Source organism: Lepidochelys kempii, chromosome 1 (assembly GCF_965140285.1).
Source record: "Lepidochelys kempii isolate rLepKem1 chromosome 1, rLepKem1.hap1, whole genome shotgun sequence".
NCBI classification, from domain to species: Eukaryota; Metazoa; Chordata; order Testudines; family Cheloniidae; genus Lepidochelys; species Lepidochelys kempii.
The window spans coordinates 329,343,463-329,369,641 of NC_136380.1; the positions used below are offsets into that span (position 1 = coordinate 329,343,463).

The following is a 26,179-nucleotide window of genomic DNA, read 5'->3' on the forward strand; positions in this document are numbered from 1 at the left end:
GAGCTCAGGCTGCTGGCTTTGCGCCAAGCTCCCAGCTGGGAGTTGGGTGCAGGGCTCCCTGCTGGGCCAATGTAAGTAGTGCAGTGTCTACACAGATACCATATCACCCTAACTCCATCAACCTAAGCACGATACTTCTTGTGGAGGTGGAGTTACTAGGTCAGCGTAGTGGGGCACTTACAGTGGCAGGAGCAGTGTTGTAGTGTAGACGCTTTAGAGTTAGGTAGACATAAGCTGCCTCATGTTGACCTAACTGCCTGGTGCAGACAGTGCTATTTGGATACTGCTTCTCAAGCAGGTGGTTTAACTACAGTGACAGGAGATCTGCTCTCATCAGTGTAATGAATGCCTCCAGTAAAGTTCTACAGGGGCATAATTGCAGCGTTGCAGCTGTAGCATTTTAAGTATAGACATAGCCCTAGAGCAGGGGTTCTCAGGACATATTTTTGGTAGCCTCGTGCTCATGGCTGCTCTCATACTTTTTCCTAAAACACTTAATTAGCTTTAGGAAAAGCAAATAAATATACACATCCAAATCGTAATTTATTTATTGCTGGCTAGTAAATCTGTTAAATTATATTAATAAACATAGACGTATCAATTTTCACAGAGGATTTACTAAGCCCTGTCAAGCCTGGGGCCAAATTAAGCCCTGGAGGGAGGCAGCGGAAGCCAGGGCCAATGGGGGGATGTGGGGGGGGGGGTCAGGGAGGCAGCGGAGGCTTGGAGCCCAAAGCTCATTGGCTGGAACCTGCTATCCTACCAGCACCCCAGGGCTGAAGCCCTAAGTCTGAGCCCCCCACTGTCCCTGGGAAGATGGAAAATTCATTGGCTGCCTGCTCCTCCAGCTTTGTGTCCCAGGTGTCTTCAGAGGGGGGTAGGGCCCAACCCCTGCTGGCAGCCCCAGCAATCAACACCAACATGGTGCATTCAGGAGTGATTGTGGGCCGTGCCCCCTCTTCTTCTCTTCACCCTACCCCCCAATCATAGCCCAAGAGGCTGTGGCCACAAGAAAAGCCCCTGTGGTCATGGTGGCCGCATTTGAGAAACACTGCCCTAGAGAAAAAAGAAAAGGAGTACTTGTGCCACCTTAGAGACTAACAAACTTATTTGAGCATAAGCTTTCGTGAGCTACCGCTCACTTCATCGGATGCATTCAGTGGAAAATACAGTGGGGAGATACACTGCCCTAGAGAACTTTTCATATCTGGGAATGGTACTCAGAAGTGGAACAGCTTGTTTAGTACAAGTAGTAAACACACATTCCACTTAACTGGAATGGGTATGGAGTATCATTAAACAATTACAATCCATACTCAGTGGGGACCACATCCTGAAAGAAGTCTTTCCTGAACCCCCTTTTCTGGCCTTCAAACAATCTCCCAGTCTTGCCAAGCTCATAATCGGAAGCAAGCTCCCCACAGACCAGGACACATCAACAGAAAGCAGCACCAGGACCAGCCATAACCACAGATTAAAAATCTGCAGACATATCTCACTTCCCCCTGCCCCCCCCCCCATAACGCACCTTTCAAGATCCGTTGGTCCTACACATAGGGTTACTATATTTCAGGTTCCCAAAAAGAGGACACTGCTGGAGGTGGGGAGTTGGAAGAGCTAAAGGGGGTACCTGTGGCAGGGGCACTCACTAGAGAGGGGGGAGTAGTGTTGCTCCCTGTCAGGGTGGCAGCATGGCTGGTGCAAGCTTAGAGCCCAGCAACAGCCATTAGTCAGTGCCTCCCTGCAGGACCTCCTCCCCAAGGCTGGGATCCGGGGCCCGGGTGGGTGGGATCTGGCTGCTGGGGAATGGACTAGTCAGACCAATGGGGACTCTTTCTAAGCTGCAGTGTCTGCTATGCAGAAATCCAGGACATTTCCTGTTTGGAAAAACCACCCAGACAGAGGATGGAATCTCAAAAAAGAGGCAGTGTCTGGGAAAACCTGGACGTATTGTAACCCTACCTATATATGTCTATCACAATGTGCTGTATCTCATCTACTGCATTAAATGCCCCAAAAACTACTATGTGAATGAAACCAGACAATCACGACTCTCTTGAATGAACTGTCATAGAAACCTGATAAAGGACAAATACATTCATATAAACTGTGGTGAACATTTTTGACAATATGATAACTCCATATCTGACCTACCAGTCCTCATTGTCAGAGAAAACCTGTGCAACACCTTCAAAAGACAAGCTTAAATTCATAATGTTGCTGGACATCAAAAATCGTGGTCTTAATAAAGACATTGGATTTATGGCTTATTACAACAATCTGTAATGCACTACCCTCCTTTTTTATTCTATGACTGGAGAGGTGTTAATGGGCCATTTCATCTTGAATAATCTCCTAGAATATGTGTTAACTACTTATTCTGAACCAGGGGTCTCAAACTCAATTTGCTTTAGGGCCAGTGCCAGTCCTCAGATCCTCCCAGCGGGCCAACACTGAAGATGGTGTTCAGAAAAGAAAACATTTATGTTGTATTTTTTATTTTGAATTTCTTAGAAATAATAAAGCTGTTACACAAGTTTATACAATTTTTCACCTGCCAGAGAGTTTTTAGTGTTTGCCCAACACTTGCAACGCTTCAGTTCTGTCAGTTTGTTGATGTTTGGCCTCCGTGACTGATCAGTTGAAACCTTCAGGATTGCAGCAAAGTGTGCATCAGATAGTTGTGTTCAATATTTTGACTTGTTTACATTCATTGTGGAAAAAAGTGATGCTGCCTCCATGGCTGCCTCTGCCCAGCAACTAATGATGCTGCCTTCATGGCTGCCTCTGCCTGGCAAGTAATGATGATATCTCTGTCCCTCTCCCCCAGTCAATGGGAGTTACGGGTGGAGCCTCTAGCGGACATTGCCGGCAGCGTCTGCCTGCGTCTCTCCTCCGTGGGCTGCAGTGGGGAGCTTCTCGGGCTGCAGATGGCCCGCAGGCTGGGAATTTGAGACCCCTGTTCTAAACAATCTGTTCTGTTCCACCTTGTATTTAGCTGTGACACTTCTTAGTACCTTTCCTAGACCTCAAGAAGAGCTCAGTGTAGCTCAAAAGCTTATCTCTTTCACCAATAGAAGTTGGTCCAATATTCCTGGGGGAATTCTCTACCAAAAAATTAAAAATTCTGTGCACAGTATTTTAAAATTCTGCATATTTTGTTTGTCAAAATAACACTATATAATTACACCAGATACAATTATTTTGGTAATTTTATTTCAAAATATCTGTCACCAACTCTGTCTGTAACAATACAGCTGACAAAAAAAAATTCCTGCAGGAATAGAGAGTTAAAGAAACGCTACCAAATACCCCAAACACCCACACATTCTTTCCCCAGGGCCTAGCCGCAAGCTGCCCCTTCCTGATGCAGACACCAACACTCCCTTCCCCTTCAGAGCCCAGCCTTGGGGTGCTCGCCCAGCCCCCATAGAGCCAGGCATGGGCCCCGCAGCCCAGACACCCGCAACCTCTTCCCTACAGAGCCTAGCTTCAGGGTGCCCTTCAGAGCCCAGGGATCAAGAGAGAGAAACAGCCTGATGCTGGGTCCCAGGCTTGTACGGAGTTTCCTGCGCACTGCCTCCTTCTTTCCGGGTGTGCCGGGAACTGCAGCTGCCAGGAACTCTCCAGCTCCTCCTCTCCTTTCCCCTCCCCCTAGCAGTCTTCTATTTGCAAGCTGGGGTGCTGGGTCCAGCAGCTACTAGGGGTGACCAGCAGCTGTGCAGTGCCCATTCTATGGGGAAAAAGGAAATTCTGCACAGAACATTAATTGTGTGCAAATTCTGCATTGCGCAGTGACACAGAATTCCTCCAGGAGTAAATAAAATATATTACCTCACCCATCTTGTTCCTCTAATATCCTGGGATGAACATGGCTACAACACTGCAATCTGCATTTAAATAATTTAACGTACTGGCATAATTGCTGATGAGGTTGCACCACTGTTTAAACAGCACAGATAAGATTGTGATTGTTACAAAACTTTCCTTTCTTGGTCAGTGTGGGTTTTTTTGGTGTGCCTTTCTTTGCCGTCTCCTGCATCCACACACATCTTATCTAATTCAGTAGTATAAGCAAAAGAACAATATTCAGAGTAGGGTTATTAACTTTTTCAGAGCATGATTCTACTTAGCTTTTTTTTAAAAAAAAGCTGAAAAATCCTGCTTTTTAACAATTGGGCCAAGTTTCTAATAATAAATAGCAATTGTATCTACAGTATTTAAGAGTACTTATTTCATAATGCATAATATGAAGATAAAATACATTTGATAGAATTATAGCTAATGGTAAATTTTGGGGTTCTGGAGAAGACTGGTGGTATGGTCAATATCCTGCTAGAATAAGTGGTCAGACATAACCTGACTGTATAACATTGCTCTAGTTTCTATTTGGCTTCAGTAAAATACTTCTAAAGTTGTTTGATACTTTAATTGTAGTGTTAAGTCTCTCTCAGCATGCCTCTTATGGGGGTATGTATGGGTAACTTTTAATGCTATTATTTAAATGGGGAAATAAAGATGTTTCAGAAATCTCTTTCCTCTTTACAGGTGGGAAGGAGAAACCAAAAACCAATGCAGAAGAATTACTAATTAAAAAGGTAAAGAAGAAAAAGAAAAAGAAACACAAAGAATGTGAGAAAAGGAAGCGTCCAAAAATGTACAGCAAATCTATTCAGACCATCTGCTCAGGATTGTTTTCTGATGTTGAGGATCAAGAAGCCAAAGGCATCATAGAGGATCATCTTAAGGATTGCAGTGAGATGAATATGGATCCCAAGAAGGACTGTGGGTCCAAGATACCCAAGAACAGTGAGTTTCCATTTGTCTCGTTAAAGGAGCCACGGGTTCAGAATAAACTCAAAAGGTTGGACACATTGGAGTTCAAACAGCTCATTCATATTGAGCACCAGCCTAATGGAGGTGCATCAGTTATCCATGCCTACAGTAATGAACTCTCTCACTTGTCTCCTGTGGAGATGGAGAGGTTTGCAGAAGAGTTTGTGGGTCTGGTTTTTAGTGAAAATGAAAACTGTGCAGCTTACTATGTAATGGGTATTGTTCATGGGGCAGCTACTTATTTACCTGACTTTTTAGACTACTTTTCATTTAATTTTCCCAATTCACCAGTGAAAATGGAGATTTTGGGAAAGAAGGACATAGAGACAACTACTATGTCAAATTTCCATGCTCAGGTAAGAGGTTACACATTTTATTTTCTAAAAACATCTAATGGTTTCAGATAAACTGTAAATGATTTTTTAAATGCAGTTGCTATCAGCTAGAGTGTATAGATAAAACAGAATATTAGAGACAGAAGAATATTTGAGTAATCAACTATTCATTCTTAAAATATAGACAATGATGAAGCTTTGTTTGCATTCAAACATTACATTGCATTTTTTATGATCAGTTGAATTGTGTGCACGTGTATGCACTTCTGGAGATTTGTTTTCCTTGACTGAAAAATAATATGAGAATGAATTTTCTGCCTGGTGCTGGCTTCATTTAGATATTTGGACATGAACCATTCATAACTACCTGAATTAGGTTTTATCTGAGGAAAATTATTATATAATCTCTAACAATAGCTGCTGTTGGCTAGATATTTCTTAACTCTCTTTTATAAAGGGATTATTATTTCTTAAAGGAACAAAAATCATTTCAGTTTGTATATCTTCAGGAGATTAATTATTTTTAGTTTCATTAGATTACCATGATAAGTGCAGTGTAAACACTTATATAGATGTTCATGAAAGAACTAATGAAAAAGCTGAAGGATCTATTTTTGATCACATCAAATTTGGATAATATTTACATTTAACGCTGTTTATCAGAAGAAACAAGTTACTATGTAGTTTTTAAAGAATTTTCATATACCATTTAAAAAACATCACATATAACTTTCTCCTATATAAATGTAATCATAAAAATTTCTGTTGAAATGTGGATAGTGTACCATACATCTTACTTCGTGTGTAAAGCTTTCCAAAAAATTTTTTGCTAAAACGTGCCTAGTATACAGAAAAGAACTGCTCACAAGGAGTACCCAGAATTAAGTCATGTTGCTATGAAACCTCTGGTGATTAATAGACTAAGCATCCTCTTTTGCTACAGAACACCTATATTCAGTACTGCCACAAATATCTGTACCAAAGTCTTATTCCCCTTCTTAAATAAGACTTCTAGAATTATGGAATAACTACCAAAACTGTTCTTACTTCATGAGACAACTTCAAGTAGTCAAGATGGATCCAGCTGTGGTCTTCTGTATGTGGTACCTAGATACTGTGGTGATGTATGCATTAGAAGTGAGTTTTTAGATAGATAAACTACATGAAGCTATGAGTTGATTATCTGTAATGTTGTGGCAAGAAAAGTGTGTGGTTATGGCAAGAAAAATATGGTGCTTTTAACCGAACTTCTCCCTGTGTATATTCTGGATCTTATCTGCCTGTTTCAAGGGACATGTAAAAGCTTCTGCTTTTTTTAGCACCACTGAGACATACACAGCTCTGGGAGAGTGAACTAGATTTCTTTTCTGTCTTGTGAATCAATATAGCAAAATTTCAGTTGCAATAGTTGCTGTTGTACTATAAGTCAGACCACAACTTGATTTTAGGTCCCAGCTCAGTTTGTAGTATTCTCAGTTAAATAAAATATCTTGTAAATTGAGCAAATTGGATCTGGAAATTTGAGACACATGGACCACCTCCGTGCTATGTTAGTTGCATTTTACAATAGAATCATATGTTTAAGAAATCATAATAAGAGAGCTTTAAATACAACTGATTTTCTTGTACTTATTGTAGAATCATAGAAATGTAGGAGTGGAAGGGACCATGAGAAATCATCAAGTCCAGCCCCGTGCACTGTACCAGGACGAAGTAAACTTAGACCATGCTGACAGGTGTTTGTCCAGTCTGTTCTTTAAAAACTCCAATAATGAGGATGCCAGAGCCTCCTCTGGAAGCCTATTCCTGAGCTTAACTATCATTATAGTTAGGTTAGATATTAGGAAAACTAATTATGTTTAGTTATGTTCCTAGAGATTCAGCAACAGTTTCAAGTGAAGACCTTCACAGATTCTCTCAAGTGGAGAGATTGTTCCAGTTTCTTTAATCTAATTCTATCATATACTGAACTTGTGGCCAAAATATTCCAATCCAATCATTTCCTCCTTCCCATACCATTTTTCTGCCATTCTGTCCTTCTGTTTTTTCACTTTGGCTATTGTCTCTTCAATAGGTGTCATCTGTGAGCTACTCTTAAGCCCTCACAAAAGCCTTGCATTTCAGCAGACTCTTTTTGGATAAAGAAAGATTAATATAGCTCCTCTGTGGACTGTCATTAGGTCTGAAATTGTTAGGGAGAACACATGCTATAATTCTTCCTTCCAGTGCAGTATAACTAGAGTTGAATGACCCAGAGTCACTTAATTTGATAACTCTTTGAATCTGAATCACAGTACCATGTTCCATTAACTGCATCAGTACTCGTAGTATTGCCCTCTGAACAAAATTACCATTCACCAGAACATCTAGTGGTCTCAGACTTTTTTTTTCTCTGATAAATTATGTTGGGTAGCTTGTCTCTTATACTGATGCAGTTCAAGCAATAGTAAACCCTTTGCATTCTCTTAGTACAGTTAGGCGCACATCTCATTTATCTGTGTTCTCCCTCTGTCTGGTTATGTTGGCTCTTCTCACTCCAGCCTCCTTATTTTCAACTCACTCACTTCCCTTATGCTATTTCTCTCGCTTTACACTGCTTCTTATTAACTTTTCAGCCTTTCTTTCTCAAAGGGAACTTGTTGCTGTCCCTATATTTGCACTGACTTTATTTATTTATTTATTTATTTATTTATGGTAGCCAACAGCTATGGAATGTTTAATTCAGTATTCCGTCTTTTCTCTTAAAGAGCCATGGTGTTGATGGCTGTTTGACTAGCAGTAGGGAGGGAAAGAATATTATTCTGTGTACCTCTTTACATTTCCCAGGATTTGCTTTTTGTTGTTCTATCTCAAGTTACAGAGAAGACCTGTTACTTTTTGTTCTGCTTTGTAACTGTACCTACATGTGTTTATATAAATGGTAAATTGAATATCCTATTAAAGCTACTAATTAATACCACATTATAACAGTCTCCATTCCTCGTTCATAATTACACCAGTTCTGTGACTGTTGGTTGTAAGAACTCCCCTTTTAAAATTTTCTGTGCTATAGTTGGAGACATGCAAAAAGACTAAGAATGATAGGGGTTGAGGAGACAAAAGATCTATGCATTAATGCATCCAAGATTCTCTCTTCTTTCTTTTTCATTATCTGCATTTTATTTGGAATCAAGGCTTTGTATACTGTGTTTTTTCGTCTCTGTGCTTTCTGTCGGGTTTTCAGTAGTTTTGGTGTGCATTCTCTGTTGTCTGATCACTGGCCTCTCTACATATCCTGGCTTGTCAGAGTTTGACTGCGTGACGGCTAGTGCTTTGCTTCTTGTGTATTTAATAACTTTATAGGCATACTATATATATTGGAAAAATTCTGGTCTCGTTACCATCTTCTGTTTAATGTCTCCAGAAAACAGTGGAGTCAAGATCTTGGATGGCTGGTCATAAAGGGCTAATGCTGCTAAGCCACCCCAATCTGTCTGCTTGCTTGTAATTCATATCCATCTTCTCATGTTTCTCATTTTGTCACTTAAGCAAATTTTAGGACTACAAAGTTAAACTAAGATTCCAGCAGCCGTTGGATATGGGTCTCATAGCTGCTTCATCCAGGCTGCAACATTTTTCTGAATGTTCCCTGTTTACTTAAGGAATTCTCACGCCTTCCGCTTCTGTTGCAGTACATCTTGAAGAACTTTCATTTTTCAAATCTGCCTTTAGCTCTGCATTATAGAAGTCCTAGGTTTCTACCTCCAGCATAGCTCCCATCTGTGAGCGCTCTGCTTGCATATAGTCCAGTGGATAGGATGCAATAGTATGAGTTGGAAAACTTAGATACTGTTTCTAGCTCTGTTAGTGACTCATTGTGTAGTCATGAAAAACTACTTAATAGTACGGTTTCTCCCATCTATCAAGGAGAGCAAAAATTCCTATTTTATAAACCACTTTAAGATCCTCTGATGACCACTGTATATAAAGTATGATGTATTATTATTATTATAATTATCATCATCCCTGCATCTTACTCTTTTGGTGAATCAGACTCATGCTGTGGGAGGGAAGCAGTTGTATCCTCTTCCTGATCTCCACAAACTTGCAGCCTTCTTATTAGCTCTTCCAATTCAACCTTAAATAGACTATTTCACCTTGCTGCTATATGCAGTGTAGTTGTAATTTAAGTCTTCAATGGGCCAGACAACAGTTGGTTTTGGATGTCCTTCACAGTCTTGCAGAGGCTTGCTTCAGAGCCTCAGCTGTCATCCTGTTAATTTTGGTGAGCTGAAATACAGACTTGAGGTTCCCTTCAGTATGTTTTTTTTCATTCTCAAGGCCTCATCTTAGCACCTGGATTCAGTCTCCAGCAAAATCTGAGAGAAGATTCCACTATGTTTTTTTGTTGAGTTACTCCTTTCCTTGTCATATTGACTGTTTCTGTATCAGAACTTCTGTATTTCTCAGGTTAGTTTTTTCAGTACCTGATAATGAGGCCTGCCCTTCTGCATTTGGCAGATGAATCCTTCATAAATAGTAGTATATACCCTCAGATCTATGGGGTCTATAATTCAGTCTTAGAAATATAGTTGAGCTATATATGTATTCCCAAATGCTCATTTTCTCCTTAAAATGACTTCTAGACATTTGTTTCTCACTTACTTGTTACTGCTTTTTGCTTCCTCAAGGTGCTGGGTCAGGATCCAGATATTCTTCTTTAATTCTCATTGGAAGACACCCATAACGGAATTTAAGATATGCAAGTTCATGTGGCAATGTAATTCTGTTGGCAGGTGACGTAGGTAAAATCTATGGTGTTCTCCCTTAGAAGACCATCTGCCTTAGTGTTGTAGGTGTCCATTGTTGTTAAGTATGTTGCTTAAGAATGTTGTTACTGTTGCCAGGTTGTTACGGATGCTCAGTGCTTCTGTTCTCAGAGCTTCAGTGTTATCGGCACTCGAAGAACTTTGTTTCCTCTATTTTTTGCCATTCATGTGTGGAATCAGTTTTATGTGCACCAATATTGAGGTAATGTGTGGATGTGCACCACCAGTAGAAACAGAAACCCTAGATTTACTACATTTATTTTCATGCGAATTTTAAGTTATTTTACAGATATAACTAAAAATACAATGTGAAAATAAACAGCCTTCATCTGCACAGTGTCTAAAGTTATGTGTTTAGTAAATTTTTTTAAACTGGCACTGCTAAGGTTAGATGCTAAAGTTACATTCTAGAAGGGTACTATTATTTGATTGTACCACTTTAAATAATGAATGACAAAGCACAATACTGTAATAAAAGTAATAATGATAATTTCTCCAGCCAAGCCAGGTCAGGCATTTTAGAACTCACTACTCAAAAATTAAATTTAAGCATGAGAGAAATAAAATTTTGAAATGCATAGATCAGTCAAAAAACTAAAATAACAGCACTTTGAAAGAATAAAATTACAGAGAATATATGTGTATTGCAGGAAGTACCAAGAAGTAACAACACCAACAATAAAAGTATGTGTTGGGAGGTTAGTGTGAAAGATACTGTGTGTGTGTGTGTGTGTGTGTAAGAGAGAGAGACTGTGTGAGAGACAGAGAGAGAGACGGAGACTGTGTGTGTGTTTGAGAGATGGAGACTCTGAGAGACGGAGACTGTATGTGTGTGTGTGACTGTGCTGGGGAAGTGTATGAGAGACCGTGTGCTGTCACTTTAAGCAGAGCAGCACTCACCAGTCTGAAGACTTGTTCAGACACAGCAACAGCCACCAGCAGCTACGTCTCACTCCCAGGCCATGACCCTCTTCTCCTCCCACCGCTCTGCGGGGATGGGGTGTGTTAGAGAGCTTATTCCTTCACTCTCCCACTTCCCTGGTCCTTCTCTCGTGAACAGAGAGCAACAATACCCGAAGTCCGAAGGTGCAAACAATTCAATGTTTATTGGGGTGAACTTCCAGCAAGTTTAAATCCAAGTTGCTTTTTCTTTATTTTTGAATCCCAACTTACTTCCTGTTTGCCCCTAATTTATATAGTAATATTCTTAGCTATATCTTAACCAATCATTCTACTGAAATTTACCTAACCAGTCCTAACATATTGTAACATGATTAGCTAACCAGTTATATCCCACCACCTCAATTAGTTTAGACCCAGCAAAATTAATTATACAGCAGGCAGAAACAATCACAGAACCAGACAGAGACCATGCAAATAAACAATAGCAAAGTGGGAACTATAATGACAAAACAATACAGAAGTGAGGATTTCACAACTACATCTATAAAGACATAAGGGTATCCCAGCTGTGTCTATTGATAAGTGAGTTCTTACCAGACAGAAAACTATCAACCTAAATTTCCTTTTACGTCTTCTAGGCTCTTCCCTTTCTCTGGAGGTGATAGATCGGATCACCTTCCTGACAACCCCATATTGACTAGTGTCATAAATATAAAGGGAAGTGTAAACCCCTTTAAAATCCCTCCTGACCAGAGGAAAAATCCTCTCACCTGTAAAGGGTTAAGAAGCTAGGATAACCTCGCTGGCACCTGACCAAAATGACCAATGAGGAGACAAGATACTTTCAAAAGCTGGGGTGAGGGAAAAACAAAGAGTCTGTGTGATGCTTTTGCCGGGGACAGAGCAGGAGTCTTAGAACTTAGTAAGTAATCTAGCTAGATATGTGTTAGATTATGATTTCTTTAAATGGCTGAGAAAATAGCTGTGCTGAATAGAATGAATATTCCTGTCTGTGTGTCTTTTTGTAACCTAAGGTTTTGCCTAGAGGGATTCTCTATGTTTTGAATCTGATTACGCTGTAAGGTATTTACCATCCTGATTTTACAGAGGTGATTCTTTTTTACTTCTGTTAAAAGTCTTGTAAGAAAATTGAATGCTTTTTCATTGTCCTTAAGATCCAAGGGTTTGTGTCTGTGGTCACCTATGCAAATTGGTGAGGTTTTTTTTTTTTTTTCAAACCCTCCCCAGGAAGTGGGTTGCAAGGGTTGGGAGGATTTTGGGGGGAAAGACGTTTCCAAACCACGTTTTCCCAGTAACCCAGATAAACGTTTGGAGGTGGCAGTGAAAGTCGAAGGGCAAAGGGTAAAATAGTTTGTACCTTGGGGAAGTTTTAACCTAAGCTGGTAAAAGTAAGCTTGGGGGGTTTTCATGCAGGTCCCCACATCTGTACCCTAGAGTTCAGAGTGGGGAAGGAACCTTGACAACTAGTTTGGAATGTGAGGATGTGATCGGATGCTTCCCAGCTTATGGCTGCCTCTGCTGCTTAGCCAAAGGCATTGACCTAAGAACAGGGCCTCAGACTGTCACAGTGAGAGAAGGCCCTTACACAGATTCTTTCCTGTATACCTCTATTACTAGCTAAATGATAAACTTATACCTACATTCTTAAAGTATAGGCCTTTACAGGCAGGCCTGAATATCTATATCCTAACAGGGTACATGGGTGGGAGGGAGGGGGACACCCTGACATCAGCACCCCCCTCCTTCCCGCTCTGCACATGCACACAAGCAGGAGGCTCCCGGGTGCAACTGGCCAGGGTGGCTCCAAGGCAGAGGGTAGGAGCAGCGTGGCAGCAGAGCAGTAGGGGTGGGGCACTGAACAGAAGTCGCTGGGGATGTGCGTGGCTGTAATAATCAAGTGCGTGGCATTTGATGGACTGTTGTGTGGCTGCGCAGGTACGCAGCTTAGAGGGAACACTGTAGAAGAGAATGCAGCCTGCTAATTCAGCAGACCTTGACGTTACTCATAAAGAAAGACCACAGGAATGGTTTGCTGACAAAAGGCATTCATCCAGGTTTATTGCCCTCAAGGCTCAGTACTAGCATCCCATAGTAGCTACAGGTACACTAACATGAGTGCCCGGGAATGATTCAGTCAGCAGCAGGAATTTCTGCTGTCCCCCTTGGCCACGCAAAAGGTTAAGGTGAGGCACCCTGACATTTATAGATTGAGACAAACAACTTGCGTACCACCTTATGTGTTTCATGACATCTGCTTGTTATCTCCCCTTGTACCTTGCTCCAGATGTCTCGCGCAAAACATCCCTATTCATCACTTCTATTAAACCCTCTTTTCTTGTGTTAGGTTAGGATGCACCTGTGTTAATCATTTGGAATGTATTCACATACAAACATACATACAACAACCCAGCATCTGTTGCTTCTTAGGCGTGCTTGTGTTTTAGCAACGCTAGCAGTACCCTTGCCAAGTTCATGTAGCGGACACTGAACTTGTAAGCATCTGCTTTAATACATGGCCTGACTTTGATTCATGGCATGGTCGGACTTTGCTGACTATGATTCAGACCTCAGGTCTTACACGAGGCCCAGTGCTCCATGCTCACGCTCTCTTCTGCAGCCATATATGTTTGTTGTCTGCAGTTTGTATCTCTAAATTGGTCATTCCCAAGGAAGCCAATTCCAAAACAGAACCTTTTCTTTCTTGTACACTCTTTCCTTGTATAGCCCCATCACTGAAACATCTGAGCACCACCTATTACTCATGGGGGAATTCTGCACCAAAACATTAACAATTCTGCAAAATTCTATATATTTGTCAAAATAATGCAATATAATCACATCAGTTTCACTTATTTTGGTAATTTATTTAAACTACTATCCAGAAAAAAATATCACAATTACTGTTCAGCATTTTCTAAACACATGAAAGTTAAGTTACAAATACTTGGTAACCAATACCCTGCATTCCAGTTATAATCCTGGATTTTCATTACATTGCAGAATATTTTCATTACATTGCAGAATACCAAACACCAAAATAAAAGTAAAGTAGAATGTCACTTTAAATTGCTCAAACTTTCACACATGAAAGTCATACAGTTTTGTTAATCATCATGCTGCATTTTTTTTAAATGGGTAAGTAAAATAGATCCTGAACTGTAATCGAATCCCGTTGTGCCACAGGAAAAAAGCAAGAAAACACATAGATCTTCCTAGCTGAGGATTCCCTTACTGTCATTTACAATAAGACTCTTTTACACCACTCTAGCAATGTGAAGGAGTCTTAAAACTTTTACATGTTTTAGGCTCCTGGGGAAATTAACTAAGAATGAGAACAGTTAACTGACAATAGGAACATTAGCAGCCTGCCTGTTTAGTTGTTGCATTTCTGTTCTGCTTCAGGAACAGAACCTGCTTTACAAAGCCCTACCCCTGCAAGCTGGGGGCACTGCAACAGTGAGAGAGGGGGACAGAGTGAGTCTTTCTTGCTCATTCGCAGACAGGCAGGCATCCACCCAGCCCTGCCCCCTTAACGTCTCTCTATGTATGCACACACGCCCAGCCTCCCTCCCCCACCCTCCCATTGTTCTGCGGGGAAGCAAAGAAATCTGCGGACAGAGGCACAGAATTCCCTCAGGAGTAACCTGTGCCTTGCAGCCATCCCATTTTTGTCTGAGCTATTCATTAACTTAAGGTAAATGCCTCAAACATCCCCTTCCTGTTGATTACAGCCAGTTGCCCCTAGCATTGGATGACAGGTAATCCCTTGTTGTGGCCCCGGATCCTCACAGCGCACAACAAATCCTCACTACTAATAATTTTACTTCCTGAATCAATTTGCCATGCTTTACTCCTGTCCTAGAGACATAAATTCGTGGTAAGCTTAGTTCTGTTTTTTAAGCAAATCTGGCCAGGCAGTGATTCTGGTTTTTCACATACTCATGCCCCCGGTTCTCCCTGTATCACTTTTCAGGTCATTCTTTCTGACACATTTGGATGTGGCTCTTTGTTTCTCCAGCCATTTTCTCTTTCTCAACTAATTTTTAACTAGTTTATGCTGTTCTCTCTTCATTGTCTCCTGCCTCCAATTAATGCTACCCTCCTTGGTGGGTTTGTACTAGTCCCATTTGTACAGGAGCTGCTTACTCTTCAGTCTACACCTTCTCTAATTTGTCAAATTCAGCTGCCATGACAACGTTCTGTTTCTTTTGATGTGTGAAGAGGAATATTACAGCATACTTGGGAATGAACACTTATCTCCTATGTACCTTGTTTCCTTATCTCTTGGCCTTTACACAAATACATAGTTCTTTTCATTTGCTCATTTCATAGATTTTAAGGCCATAAGGGACCTTATTATCAGGGCCTTGGGTTTTCTGTGATGTAGCAAAATTCTGCAGAATTCAGCTCATGCTACAGAGTCTTACTCTAGAATTTGACCTTTTATTTTAAAAATCAAAGGATTACCTTCATGGCAGCAGAATAAATTAGCACTGCCATGGAATTTAAGGGCTCTGTTCTCATTGTGCTGTGGGGTACCTCAGGGCCCTGCTCATGGCCATTTTGGGTTGCCTGCCTACATAACACTGGCAATAGAATTTTTACTCAGTAATTCCTAGATCAAACACAATGACTTGTGGTTAGGATTGCCAATTATGGTTGGACATATTCCTAGAGGTGACATAATCTTTAATTCCTGGAGACTTCCGTGCAATCCTGGAAAATTGGCAAGCCTACTTGTGATTGAACTAAAATATATATAGAGAGCAACATCCAAGCTTGATGGAAAGATTCCATGTGATGGAAATTCTAACTGCATCCCTTGGTAGGCTTTTCAATAATTAATCTCATGAAAGATTTGTCTTATTTCTAAAGAATGTTTTGAGAGTCTACCTGCAACCATTGGTTCTTGTTATGCATTTGTTTACCATATTGAAGAGCCTTCTAGAATTTAATGGTCTCATAGACCATGATCAAATTGCCTCTTAACCCTCTCTTTGCTAAGCTAATAGTTCCTTAAATTTCTCATGGTCAGGCATATTTTCTATACTGTGAATCAGCTTTTTTCAACACCCTCTCCAGTTTTTCAACATCCTTTTTTCTGGTAGTGGTCTTACTAATGCCATATACAGAGGTATTAATTACCTTCCTACTCCTACTTGATATTCCCTAGTTTATACATTGAAGGGTCATGTTAGCTGTTTTAGCCAGTGTTACATTGGAGGCTCATGTTAACTTGGTTGTAGACGATAACCCTGAAATCCTTTTAGGAGTTTTTGCTTTCTGTTGTACAAATTCCCCATCCTGTAAGTGTGGACTATACTTTTGTTCCTTGATTTATGATTGCACTTAGCTGTACCAAAATGAACTTCGCTCGTTTGCATCCTATCTTACCAAGCAATCTAGATGATACTGTATAACAATCTCTTTATTTACTATCCCACCAATCTGTCATCTGCAGAGTTTAACTCAAAGCAGTGGTTTTGTTTCCCAGATTATTAATACAAATATTGAATAGCATTAGGCAGAGAATCAGTCTACATGAAACTGTACTAGAAGCAGCCATGTGCAGACTCCTGTTGATTTCCTCAGTGACAATTATATTTTGAGATCTCTTGAGCTAATTATAATCCAATTAATATATGCCATGTTGATTTTTGTATAATGCTAAGTTTTAGTAATATCAATTCAAATACCTTTTAGAAGTCTAAATATATTATGTTAACACAGCTGGCTACATTTCTCAACCAGACTCCATAAACTTGTGAAGTTGATTTGACAAGATATATTTTCCATGCAAGCATGTTGATTGGCATTAAAGATTGGAAATATTGTTTTTTATTGCTGAGTCCCTTAGTAGTAGTTACATTATTTTTTTAAAATCCATCCCAGCTAAGATAACAGGCATATAATTACCTGGATCATCTTGTTCATCCACTGGCTTTCTTTCCCCTTCTCTTCCTGCCATTCCCAATTCACATGTAGAGTTTCAGGATAGCAGGCTCTAGAAAGTCTGATGCATTCATGCTCTATCTTCCCCAGCAGTGGCTAGCCAGGCAGCGCTCTTATCACAGAGGTAAGCAGCAATGGTAAAGGGAGACAGAGGGAGCTGTGCTATATAGTAGAGCTGGTCGGATATTTTTTGACAAAATAATGTTTATCAGAAAATGCAAAATTGTCAAAACCAAAACTTTTCACAGGAAAGAGTTGGTTTCAATCAATTTTCTGTTTCTGAAACGTTTTCCAATTGTCAAAAATTCCATTTGGACATATTTTTGAAATTAAAAAAAAATTTTTTTTTGGTTTGAAATTACTTTTCCACTTGAAATGTAAGTTAATTTATAGTAAAAAAAAAAAGTAAAACAACATTTAAAAACCTGAAATAAAAGTAAATGTTTTAAAATTATAAAACAAAATGTTTTGATAATCTGAAATTTTTTTTTTTTTTGATTTGCAAAACTCAGCTTTTTTTTTTTTTTTTTCCTTCCCCATCCCAGTACAGGATGTGAAAATTTTTCAAAATCTTAAAATCTTGTGGGTTGGGGAAACCATCAACTGTGTTGCATATTGACCAGCTATCAAATGAAGTGAAAGGGTGCAGTAGGAGGGCTACCCTGTAAAGTATACGAGCTAGATTAGGGTGAGAACCAAGATCTCGGTGAAGACTAAGGGAGACGAGTTGTTACTGAGTCAGCTCTGCAGAGCTTAGAAGAGGTGGCAGCGAAGACCTGATGCCTGCTGCACTCCTTACCCCACCACTTCCTGAACAATGCCATGACAGCAGACAGTTGTAAATTTTAAGTGAGGAGACAGGAAGTCCAGAAGATAGGCAGTGACAAGTGTAAGTGCACGGCTTATGCCGTTTAGCACTGAAGTTCAAAGCTACTATTCCTGCAACTCTTTGGTCTCCTAACACATTTTACCCAAGTGCAACTGGAGTACAAACAGTGGTCCGGATTTTCCAGAAGTACTTAATTCCAGTTCAGCTTTTGCATTAAATTGTGTTTGCAGCCTAAAGTAGTCTGACTGCACCACTTTCCTCCTCCTTTTGTATTTTGACTTCCTGGTTTTAAAGTTGAAATCTTAAAACAGAAAAATCAAGGATTTTAAAATATAAAGTTCTCACAGCAACATACTGGGGTTGGGTGAGATTTGTAAAGTGCACTAACATGCTGTTTGCTGGCTTCCCTGTGTAGACCCAACTGGCATGCTCTAAACGGTACCTAGTTTGCGTTAATGTAGTCTTGTTTCACATAGACTGTTAATGCAAAGTGGTACCCTTTTAAAGCGCACCAGCAGGATTTCCAGTGTGGCAGTCCCGGATGCTTTACAAATCACACCCTTCTAGTGCTCTGCTGGCATCATGGAGGCAAGCCCACTGTAGTTTAGGGCTTGAAAAATGTATCAAATGAATGCCAGAGGACTGAACCTGCTAAACTAAACCCAAAGTGTGGTTGTGACTTGCCCTAATCCAAAATTAGCTTCTATCACCCGTCCACCCCCAATTTGGAAAAGAAAAGCACAAAAGTATTTAAATCACATACACTATGTGATTTACTTTAAAAATGCTTACAAATAAAGTCCACACATTGTCCAAAATGAACTTTGTAATTCTGTATTGAGCCCCCAGAATAACTGTTTAGTGTTTGCCTTTTAGATACCAATACAGTTTTACCAAATTAATTTGCTTTTTAAAGCCTTGGACTGTTCTGAAGTCTTTATTAAACTAATCAGACTGTGCCAAATACACACTTTGATTGGTGCTACACTGACTATAGAAATGGGTGTTACTAAAAAACTGACAATTTTGATTTTAACTATCCTGTCTGATGATTTTACTTCCACAATTTTATACCACTTCCATGCAGTAAACTCTGGCACAACTTCCTTTACAAACAGATTTGGGGTAGACATTTGTATCTTCAATTTTAAATAGTAGACATTATGTTCTGTCTGTCACCTCTTCTTCTGCTGGACTCTGCCTATGGGCTTGGCTACACTTGCGAGTTACAGCGCAATAAAGAAGCCCTGTGCGCACTAGCTCACTACCCGTCCACATTGGCAAGGCATGTAGAGCACACTGATTCCGCGGCTACGACGCTGCTGGTACTCCACCTTGGCAAGTGGAATAATGTTTGCTGCGCCCGCGCTGGAGCGCTGCAGCGCCAGTGTGAATGAGGTGTTGCTTTACTGCGCTCTGAATTTACAAGACAGCATGCTGACATGCTCTCAGCCCTCGAAAAACCCACTCTCTCTCCCCCCACATCTACACAACACACTCACTGTCACACTCTACCCCACCCCACCCCCATTTGAAAAGCACATTGCAGCCACTTGCATTCTGGGATAGCTGTCCATAATGCACCTCTCCCAATGCCGCTGCAAGTGCCGCAAATGTGGCCCCGCCAGTGCGCTTGAAGCTGTCAGTGTGGACAGACTGCAGCGCTTTCCCTACTGCGCTCTACAAAGGCTGGTTTAACTCAAAGCGCTCTGCATCTGCAAGTGTAGCCATGCCCTAAGTCTTGTGAATTTGGATTCAGTCATGCAGACTACATAATGGAAAGATTCCATAGCTGCTTTGAATATTATCTTGATTTTTGTGCTTGTATGGTTCCAGTTCTCTGTTTAACTGTAACAAGCAAGATTTTCCCTGGCACTGTGACAATGGAGCTATCAGCCTGTGATCTGTCAAGTCTCTCAGAAACCTCCTTTCATTGTTTTTGTAAGCTTATTAACTTTGTGTATAGTCCCTTAAACAGCATGCTATATTTTGATCAGTTACCATACTTATACTCCGTGCAGATTTGAAATATAGGGTAATTTATAGCAAATGTAGAGACATAATTCTGTTTAGGTTCTTGAGATTTCATTCATCATTATGGTATCTGGGAGTTCACAATATCGTCATAAATTTAGGCATTAATCCTTCTTTTTCAATACCAACCATAATGTTAAATGAAGGAGATAGTGAAAAGAATTTTTCAAAGTTGCACAGTGTGTATGAAGACTGTTTGCTATCGCTACCTTCTCAATAAGGTTTCACTTTATTTTGTTGTCTGAGCAAATAACAAAGATCTTGTCATACTTTTATCTGCATTCTTGAATGACATCTTCAGCTACTTTGATCAGGACAAAATATGTTGCTGTTTGCCTTTCTGACTAGAATAAATAAAATTAGGGAGGAATTCATTCTTCCCTTATATGGATGTTTATAGCTATTATCCAGTCATTTATCTTGTTTGACCAACTGTCTTGTATTAATGTCGTTGATTCTTTTTAGTTTTGTTTATTTTTTTTCTCCACTACTTCACTTGCAATGACTAATAGTGGACCTACACATTTTTAAATCTGTCTGGAGGAGTATATCCAGGTTTGAGTGGTGCAGTCATTCCTTTAAATTTCTCCTCTTGTACTACACTGAAAGTGTAAAAATTCATGATTTTCTTGGTTTTTATGGCATAATTGCCAGTTGATCTTTGCACAAACTTATGAAGAGAGCTGGTTGAAGAGCTTTTCTGGAAGATGTGGAATAGGGCCTTCAATTATCAGTTTCATTTTGATGCCATGCTGTTACAGAAAATGTCTCACTCATGTTCTCTTCCATTTCACTAGACAACACTTTACTCAGTTGCACATGTGATCTTAAAAAAGAATCCAAATAAACTGATTTTCTTCATTTCTCGGTGAACATGAATCCTTTTTCTTGCTGCTTAACAACTCCTGAAAATATTTTACCTTGGAATGGCTATTGGTTTTCATTCCTTAAGTCTAGTCACTTTTTTTTTTTAACTTTTGGGTATATTGAGATAGAAATTCATGCTGGTATTCGGTAATCAGTCGTTTGCAATATTGATCGGTGTTGGGGCAGCCTCAGAGAACTCTTCCACTCAAGAATTCAGTTAGGCTCTGGTCTCGTCACTCAGGTTCTTATATTTGGCATACAGCAAAGCAATTCTAAATTGATCAGACTCAGATGTGGATGTGTGGTGGACCTGTGCCACCCCCTAAAGTTACACAGCAAACCTCTTCCTTCATATACATTTTGCACATGACATTGCATGTACTACACATTGCATCACACATTTTGGGGTTGGCTTGGTCGCTCTGTAGAGCATGCAGCGTTCACATACTGTGCATGCACAACTTACGCTTTACCTCATCTTACATTTCAGGCTTATTTTGTCCATTGTAAATGGTTCCCTGGGTGTTCGCTCTTACTTGAGGTATGTCTACGCTTAAAACACCGCAACAGCACGGCTTCACTGCTGGCAAATACGCTGCTGTAGCATGTCAGGGTAGATGCTACCTTTACCGACTGGGGGATGGGGAGTAGGGGGGGTTCTCCTGTTGGTACAGGTAATCCGCTTCGCCAAGAGGCGATAGCTAGGTGGGCAGAAGAGTTCTTCCATCAATTTGGCGCTGTCTATACTAGAAAATCGGGTTGGCTTAACTATGCTGTTCAGGGGTGTGGATTTTTCACATCACTGAGCCCCATAGTTATGCTGACCTAATTATCTGGTGTAGACCAGACCTCAGTTAGTAAAGACATTCTGTTTCCAGCCTGCTGATCCATTTACTTCCCTAATCCTGTCTCCCAAGAAATGAGGCCTCACCCGTGTCCAATAACTCGTGTCAAGCCAGGGTTACATTCCACTGCTTTTGTTTTTCTTTTTAATATTAGCATTTGTTTTATTTGTATTTTTGTTTTTTGTTCTTTTTTAAAGTATACTATTTAGCAACACATTTTGAAGATTATAGTAGTTGTAATTATTTGAATTACTATTAATAGTAGTCTTAAAGTACTATCCGGGGGTGTAAACTAATCTCCTCTGATATAGCCTACTTGGGTATAATTTTACATTGCAAGCTTGCTTTGTATTCAAAGCATTTTTTTATTTTAATTTTGCTTTTATTAATTATAAAATTGGTATAACTATTTTAAAATATGCATTACCATAGGAAATGTAGGTGTGAAACAGAACATAGGCTAAATAAAATAACACTCCTTGGGGTCATGCCAGAAATGGTCTTTTTTAGCCACCACACAATTCTTGTTAATAGCGTAGGCAGTTTTTACTTTACCAGCATCCCAGTGTCTCAACTGTACTGTGTAGTTTAGAGACTGTTCCCCCAGAGTAAACCCACATGCTGGCTGCTCCTGTCTGTGAGACATTACACCTGCACGGGTGAACAGCTCCACGGGTGAACATCAGGACAAGTCTGAGGCTTTCCAGACCTTGTATTGTCTTGGAACAGTATTCGAGGAGAGAAAACAATGTTTTTTTTATGCTGTATGGGCTGCAGTGGTTTTACGTTTAACTTTATGGTATTGGACTTAAAAAAAAATTATTCTGTACCAACTGGTGGTTTTTTTTTTTTGTATTACATTTTTAACTTTTTTTGTGGTGATAAGAGGTCAAGGTTTGTTTGCTCGCTATTAAGAGCTTTTACTTTGTGTAGTGTGTATTCTACACGTTATTAGGACACATTGTCTTAATTCCATACTTCCTGAAAAGCAGTTATAACATGTATTTTATAAGAATAACAAAGCTTTATTAATGAGCTCTTGGTTTTGTTTATGGATGCAGTACTTTTGGTGCTATTTTTTATTGAAATGCTTGATTATGTTTTCACAGCATATTTGTTAGCTTGGTTTCAGGATAATATACTAATTTCACAAAAAGAAAAGGAGGACTTGTGGCACCTTAGAGACTAACCAATTTATTTGAGCATAAGCTTTCGTGAGCTACAGCTCACTTCAGCGGATGCATTCAGTGGAAAATACAGTGGGGAGATTTATATTCACAGAGAACATGAAACAATGGGTGTTACCATACACACTCTAACGAGAGTGATGAGCTATTATCAGCAGGAGAGACTGCTGAATTGGAATTAATTTGCAAACTGGATACAATTAACTTAGGCTTGAATAAAGACTGGAAGTGGATGGGTCATTACACAAAGTAAAACTATTTCCCCATGTTTATTCCCCCACCCCCAGCTGTTCCTCAGGCCTTCTTGTCAACTGCTGGAAATGGCCCACCTTGATTATCACTACAAAAGGTTTCTTTCCCCCCCCCCCCCCCTCCCCGCTTGCCTGCTGGTAATAGCGCATCTTACCTGATCACTCTCTCCTTACAGTGTGTATGGCAACACCCATTGTTTCATGTTCTCTGTGTATATAAATCTCCCCACTGTATTTTCCACTGAATGCATCCGATGAAGTGAACTGTAGCTCACAAAAGCTTATGCTCAAATAAATTTGTTAGTCTCTAAGGTGCCACAAGTCCTCCTTTTCTTTTTGCAGATACAGACTAACACGGCTATTACTCTGATACTAATTTCAAACAGTCCAGTTCCGTGCCTGTTTTATTAAGTTTATTTTGGTGTAGTTGCTCCCTATCTTGGCAGTCTTACACATTCTGTACATTTTTGTGTAGAAAGTTTTTAATGATTTTTAACTATGTTACCAAATCTTAGCGGGCACAGTTTTTTAGGTAACCTCACATTGGTGAAATTTAGTAACAATGACACAAGTAAACAGAACATTTTTGTTCAGTATTTTTAGTAGGTCTTAGCTCTAAACTATTTGGACCTGTTTCCAATTTCAGGCATTTTAGTCTCTTTTATTTACAAAACTCCACCATACAGTTTTTTTTATTCCCTTAGTAATATTTATTTTATGCCACAGTTAATTAAATCTTCTGGATAGAAATTTGAATGGTTGGAGGTTTTGTGTTTTGAATGGCCACTGCACCATTTAAAGTAGTTTTATTATTCATAATTAATAACCTGTTAAAGGAAAACAGAATTTGGATGGCACTGGTTGGGCTTCATTTCTTTATTTAAGAAGTAGAAGCAGTCAAACCATATAGAAATCTCTATTTTCTTTCTCGTGACTTTGACAAAAAAGTCCATAGTCTAGTAATTCAAATCAAATAGTCACTGTGTACTTGCAGTGTCATTTACAATTGATTATTTATAGACACATTCATCAGGAAGAGCCCATTTCCTCCAGAATGGCTATGAACACTTCTAATGGGGAAAAAACACAGTGGTGCTAATTGTCATCACCTGACCTCTCCTTTGCACAATTTGTTTTATTACTAAGGGTTTCCACGGAAGTGATTGCACTGAGTTATACTACACCTCTACTCCGATATAACGCGACCTGATGTAACACGGTAAAGCAGCACTTGGGGGGGGGGGCAGGGCGCTGCGCGCTCCGGTGGATCAAAGCAAGTTCGATATAACGCAGTTTCACCTATAACACGGTAAGATTTTTTGGCTCCCGAGGACAGTGTTATATTGGGGTAGAGGTGTACTATAACTGGGTTTCATTATTAAACCAAGAATTCTCGTCTTTAACAATTTAATGTCCTCTTTAGTGCTTTTACTTTAACATTTTCACATTCCTCTACTGTTTAATTCCCTCTGAACTTTGCAGTGTTTATTTGTGCAAAAACTTTTTTGAAGTGACACATTTTTAGCTAATTTTTTGGTGGCTTTAAGTTGGGGGTTTTTTGCATTTATTTTTTAATGTAGTTCATTTTGCCTGCAACACTGTATTTAGTAAATATAGTCCTTGAAGTGTGGCATATTTTTGCTTTGGATTTGTACTAATAGGTAACAGACATTGGCTTTTTTGACCTTTTAGGAATTTGTTTTATTTAGTATGTCCAGTTAGTCATGTCAAGCCAGACCTACAGTCAGTAGCTTTCATGTTTATTACAGTTAGAATGAGGCATAATCACTCAGTTAATACAACACTGGGTGAAGACTGAAGAATATGATGAGTTAGCCATCTTTATATAGAACTATCATTGGATCCCTACCCACCTTCCAGAAATTTCTAGTTTCTGGCAACTAAATCCATTTACACTTCACAACTTCACCTGTTCCCTTCAGTATCCAGGGACAGTTGATTCTGTCCTCCAGCCACCCCTCTCTCCAAAAACCAGTTAACCTCTCCATCTATTCTCCCTATCATCCAGGCTTCTAACAGTAACAACTTCCTTATTGTTTCCTAAGACTTTCTGATTGTTTTCCCTTTGTAGATTAAATCTTTCATTTTAATACTTGAATTAAAAAGGTGAATGTGTCAGGTATTAAACTTTCAAACATTATGTTTCTGTAGCTATTTAATGGCATAAATTCACAATAAAGGAATGTTTGCCAGATTTTTTTTTTTAAAAAACCTTGATAAACTCTCTCACATCCTCTGTGCTGTCCACTGTGTCCATTTACCCCTCTTTCAACCCAGTGCTTGCATAATCTACTCTCCCTGATGTGTGAGACTGTACCATTTAGTTAAAGCTGTGGATTACTTTGGGTACATCATAAAAAAATTTGAGTCCATCTCCTTCTAACTTTACTAGCATAAATTTTTGGTTTATATAAACATTTGGTGATTCGAAGGTCTCATTTAAGCCTCCACTCATTTGTCACTCAGTGATCAGCAGGTGTTCTGAAGACTAGGTTCCTTCTACCGGTCTGGAACACACTTGTTAGACAAGTCTAATTTCTAGGAAGAGCAAGATATTCAACTCCGCAGTATGGCTTATTTAGTTATATTTTGTGGGATTGCTTCTGCTGGTTCTCTTCTGTCCTTGTTCTTATAAATCTAATAGTCTGTTTAGATGCGAGTGAGTTGTGTATAATTAACTATTTTCTACTCTGTTTTTCCTTTTTTCCTTTTACTCTGAATGTAGGATCATGGTAGATGATACGCCATGAGATGTCCCTCTTTGGCTACTCTGTGTTCTAATCCATCTACTTTCTCATTTGTTTTGATGTGATCAAGTTTTGTTTAATACCAATAGGTCTTTCACTCCAGGATTTGGTTCCTCTTAAAGTTTGTGGTTCTGGTTCCCTACTTAACAGTGCTCCTCAGTCTTTGTCTTGTTCTATGCCTAAGTATTGTTTGTTCATATAACATGCAGCAACATTGTGTGTGAGTTTGCACATGTATGCAGTAAAATTAAGTGTTCATGAAGCAATGAATGCTGTGTTTTTTTCTGGTTCCTTGTAAGTCATGCTAACCCTTTATGCCCCTTTGAATACTGTTCTTACTGGGTAGTCTGCTTTCATTATGAGTTTCTTTCTTATTTATTGTTTAATTGTTGAGCAGCGTGTCTGCTAATGAAGACTTTTTTCTCTTAATGTTGATTCTTTAACTTCTCTCCCCTTCAAAGTCCAATACTTGCTATTTCCTTTCCTATTGCATAACTTCTATAAAAGTATAGTCTGTCAATGGTTGTCTGTAAAGTAAAAACT

General features: G+C 39.6%; 1 protein-coding gene across 7 annotated transcripts in view; it reads left to right on the top strand.

Moving 5' to 3' along the window:
- The window catches only part of RSBN1L (round spermatid basic protein 1 like), a 94,241-nt gene that overhangs the window by 36,629 nt on the left and 31,433 nt on the right, over nt 1-26,179 (top strand). For 3 of the 7 annotated variants that reach the window (XM_073328573.1, XM_073328571.1, XM_073328574.1), the window contains 2 exons: nt 4,549-5,192; nt 21,076-21,126. In XM_073328573.1, the coding sequence (XP_073184674.1) occupies nt 4,549-5,192; nt 21,076-21,126 (695 nt within the window). The remainder of the gene's footprint in view (nt 1-4,548; nt 5,193-21,075; nt 21,127-26,179) is intronic. The other 4 variants (XM_073328572.2, XM_073328575.2, XM_073328576.2 and 1 more) reach the window with 3 other exon arrangements.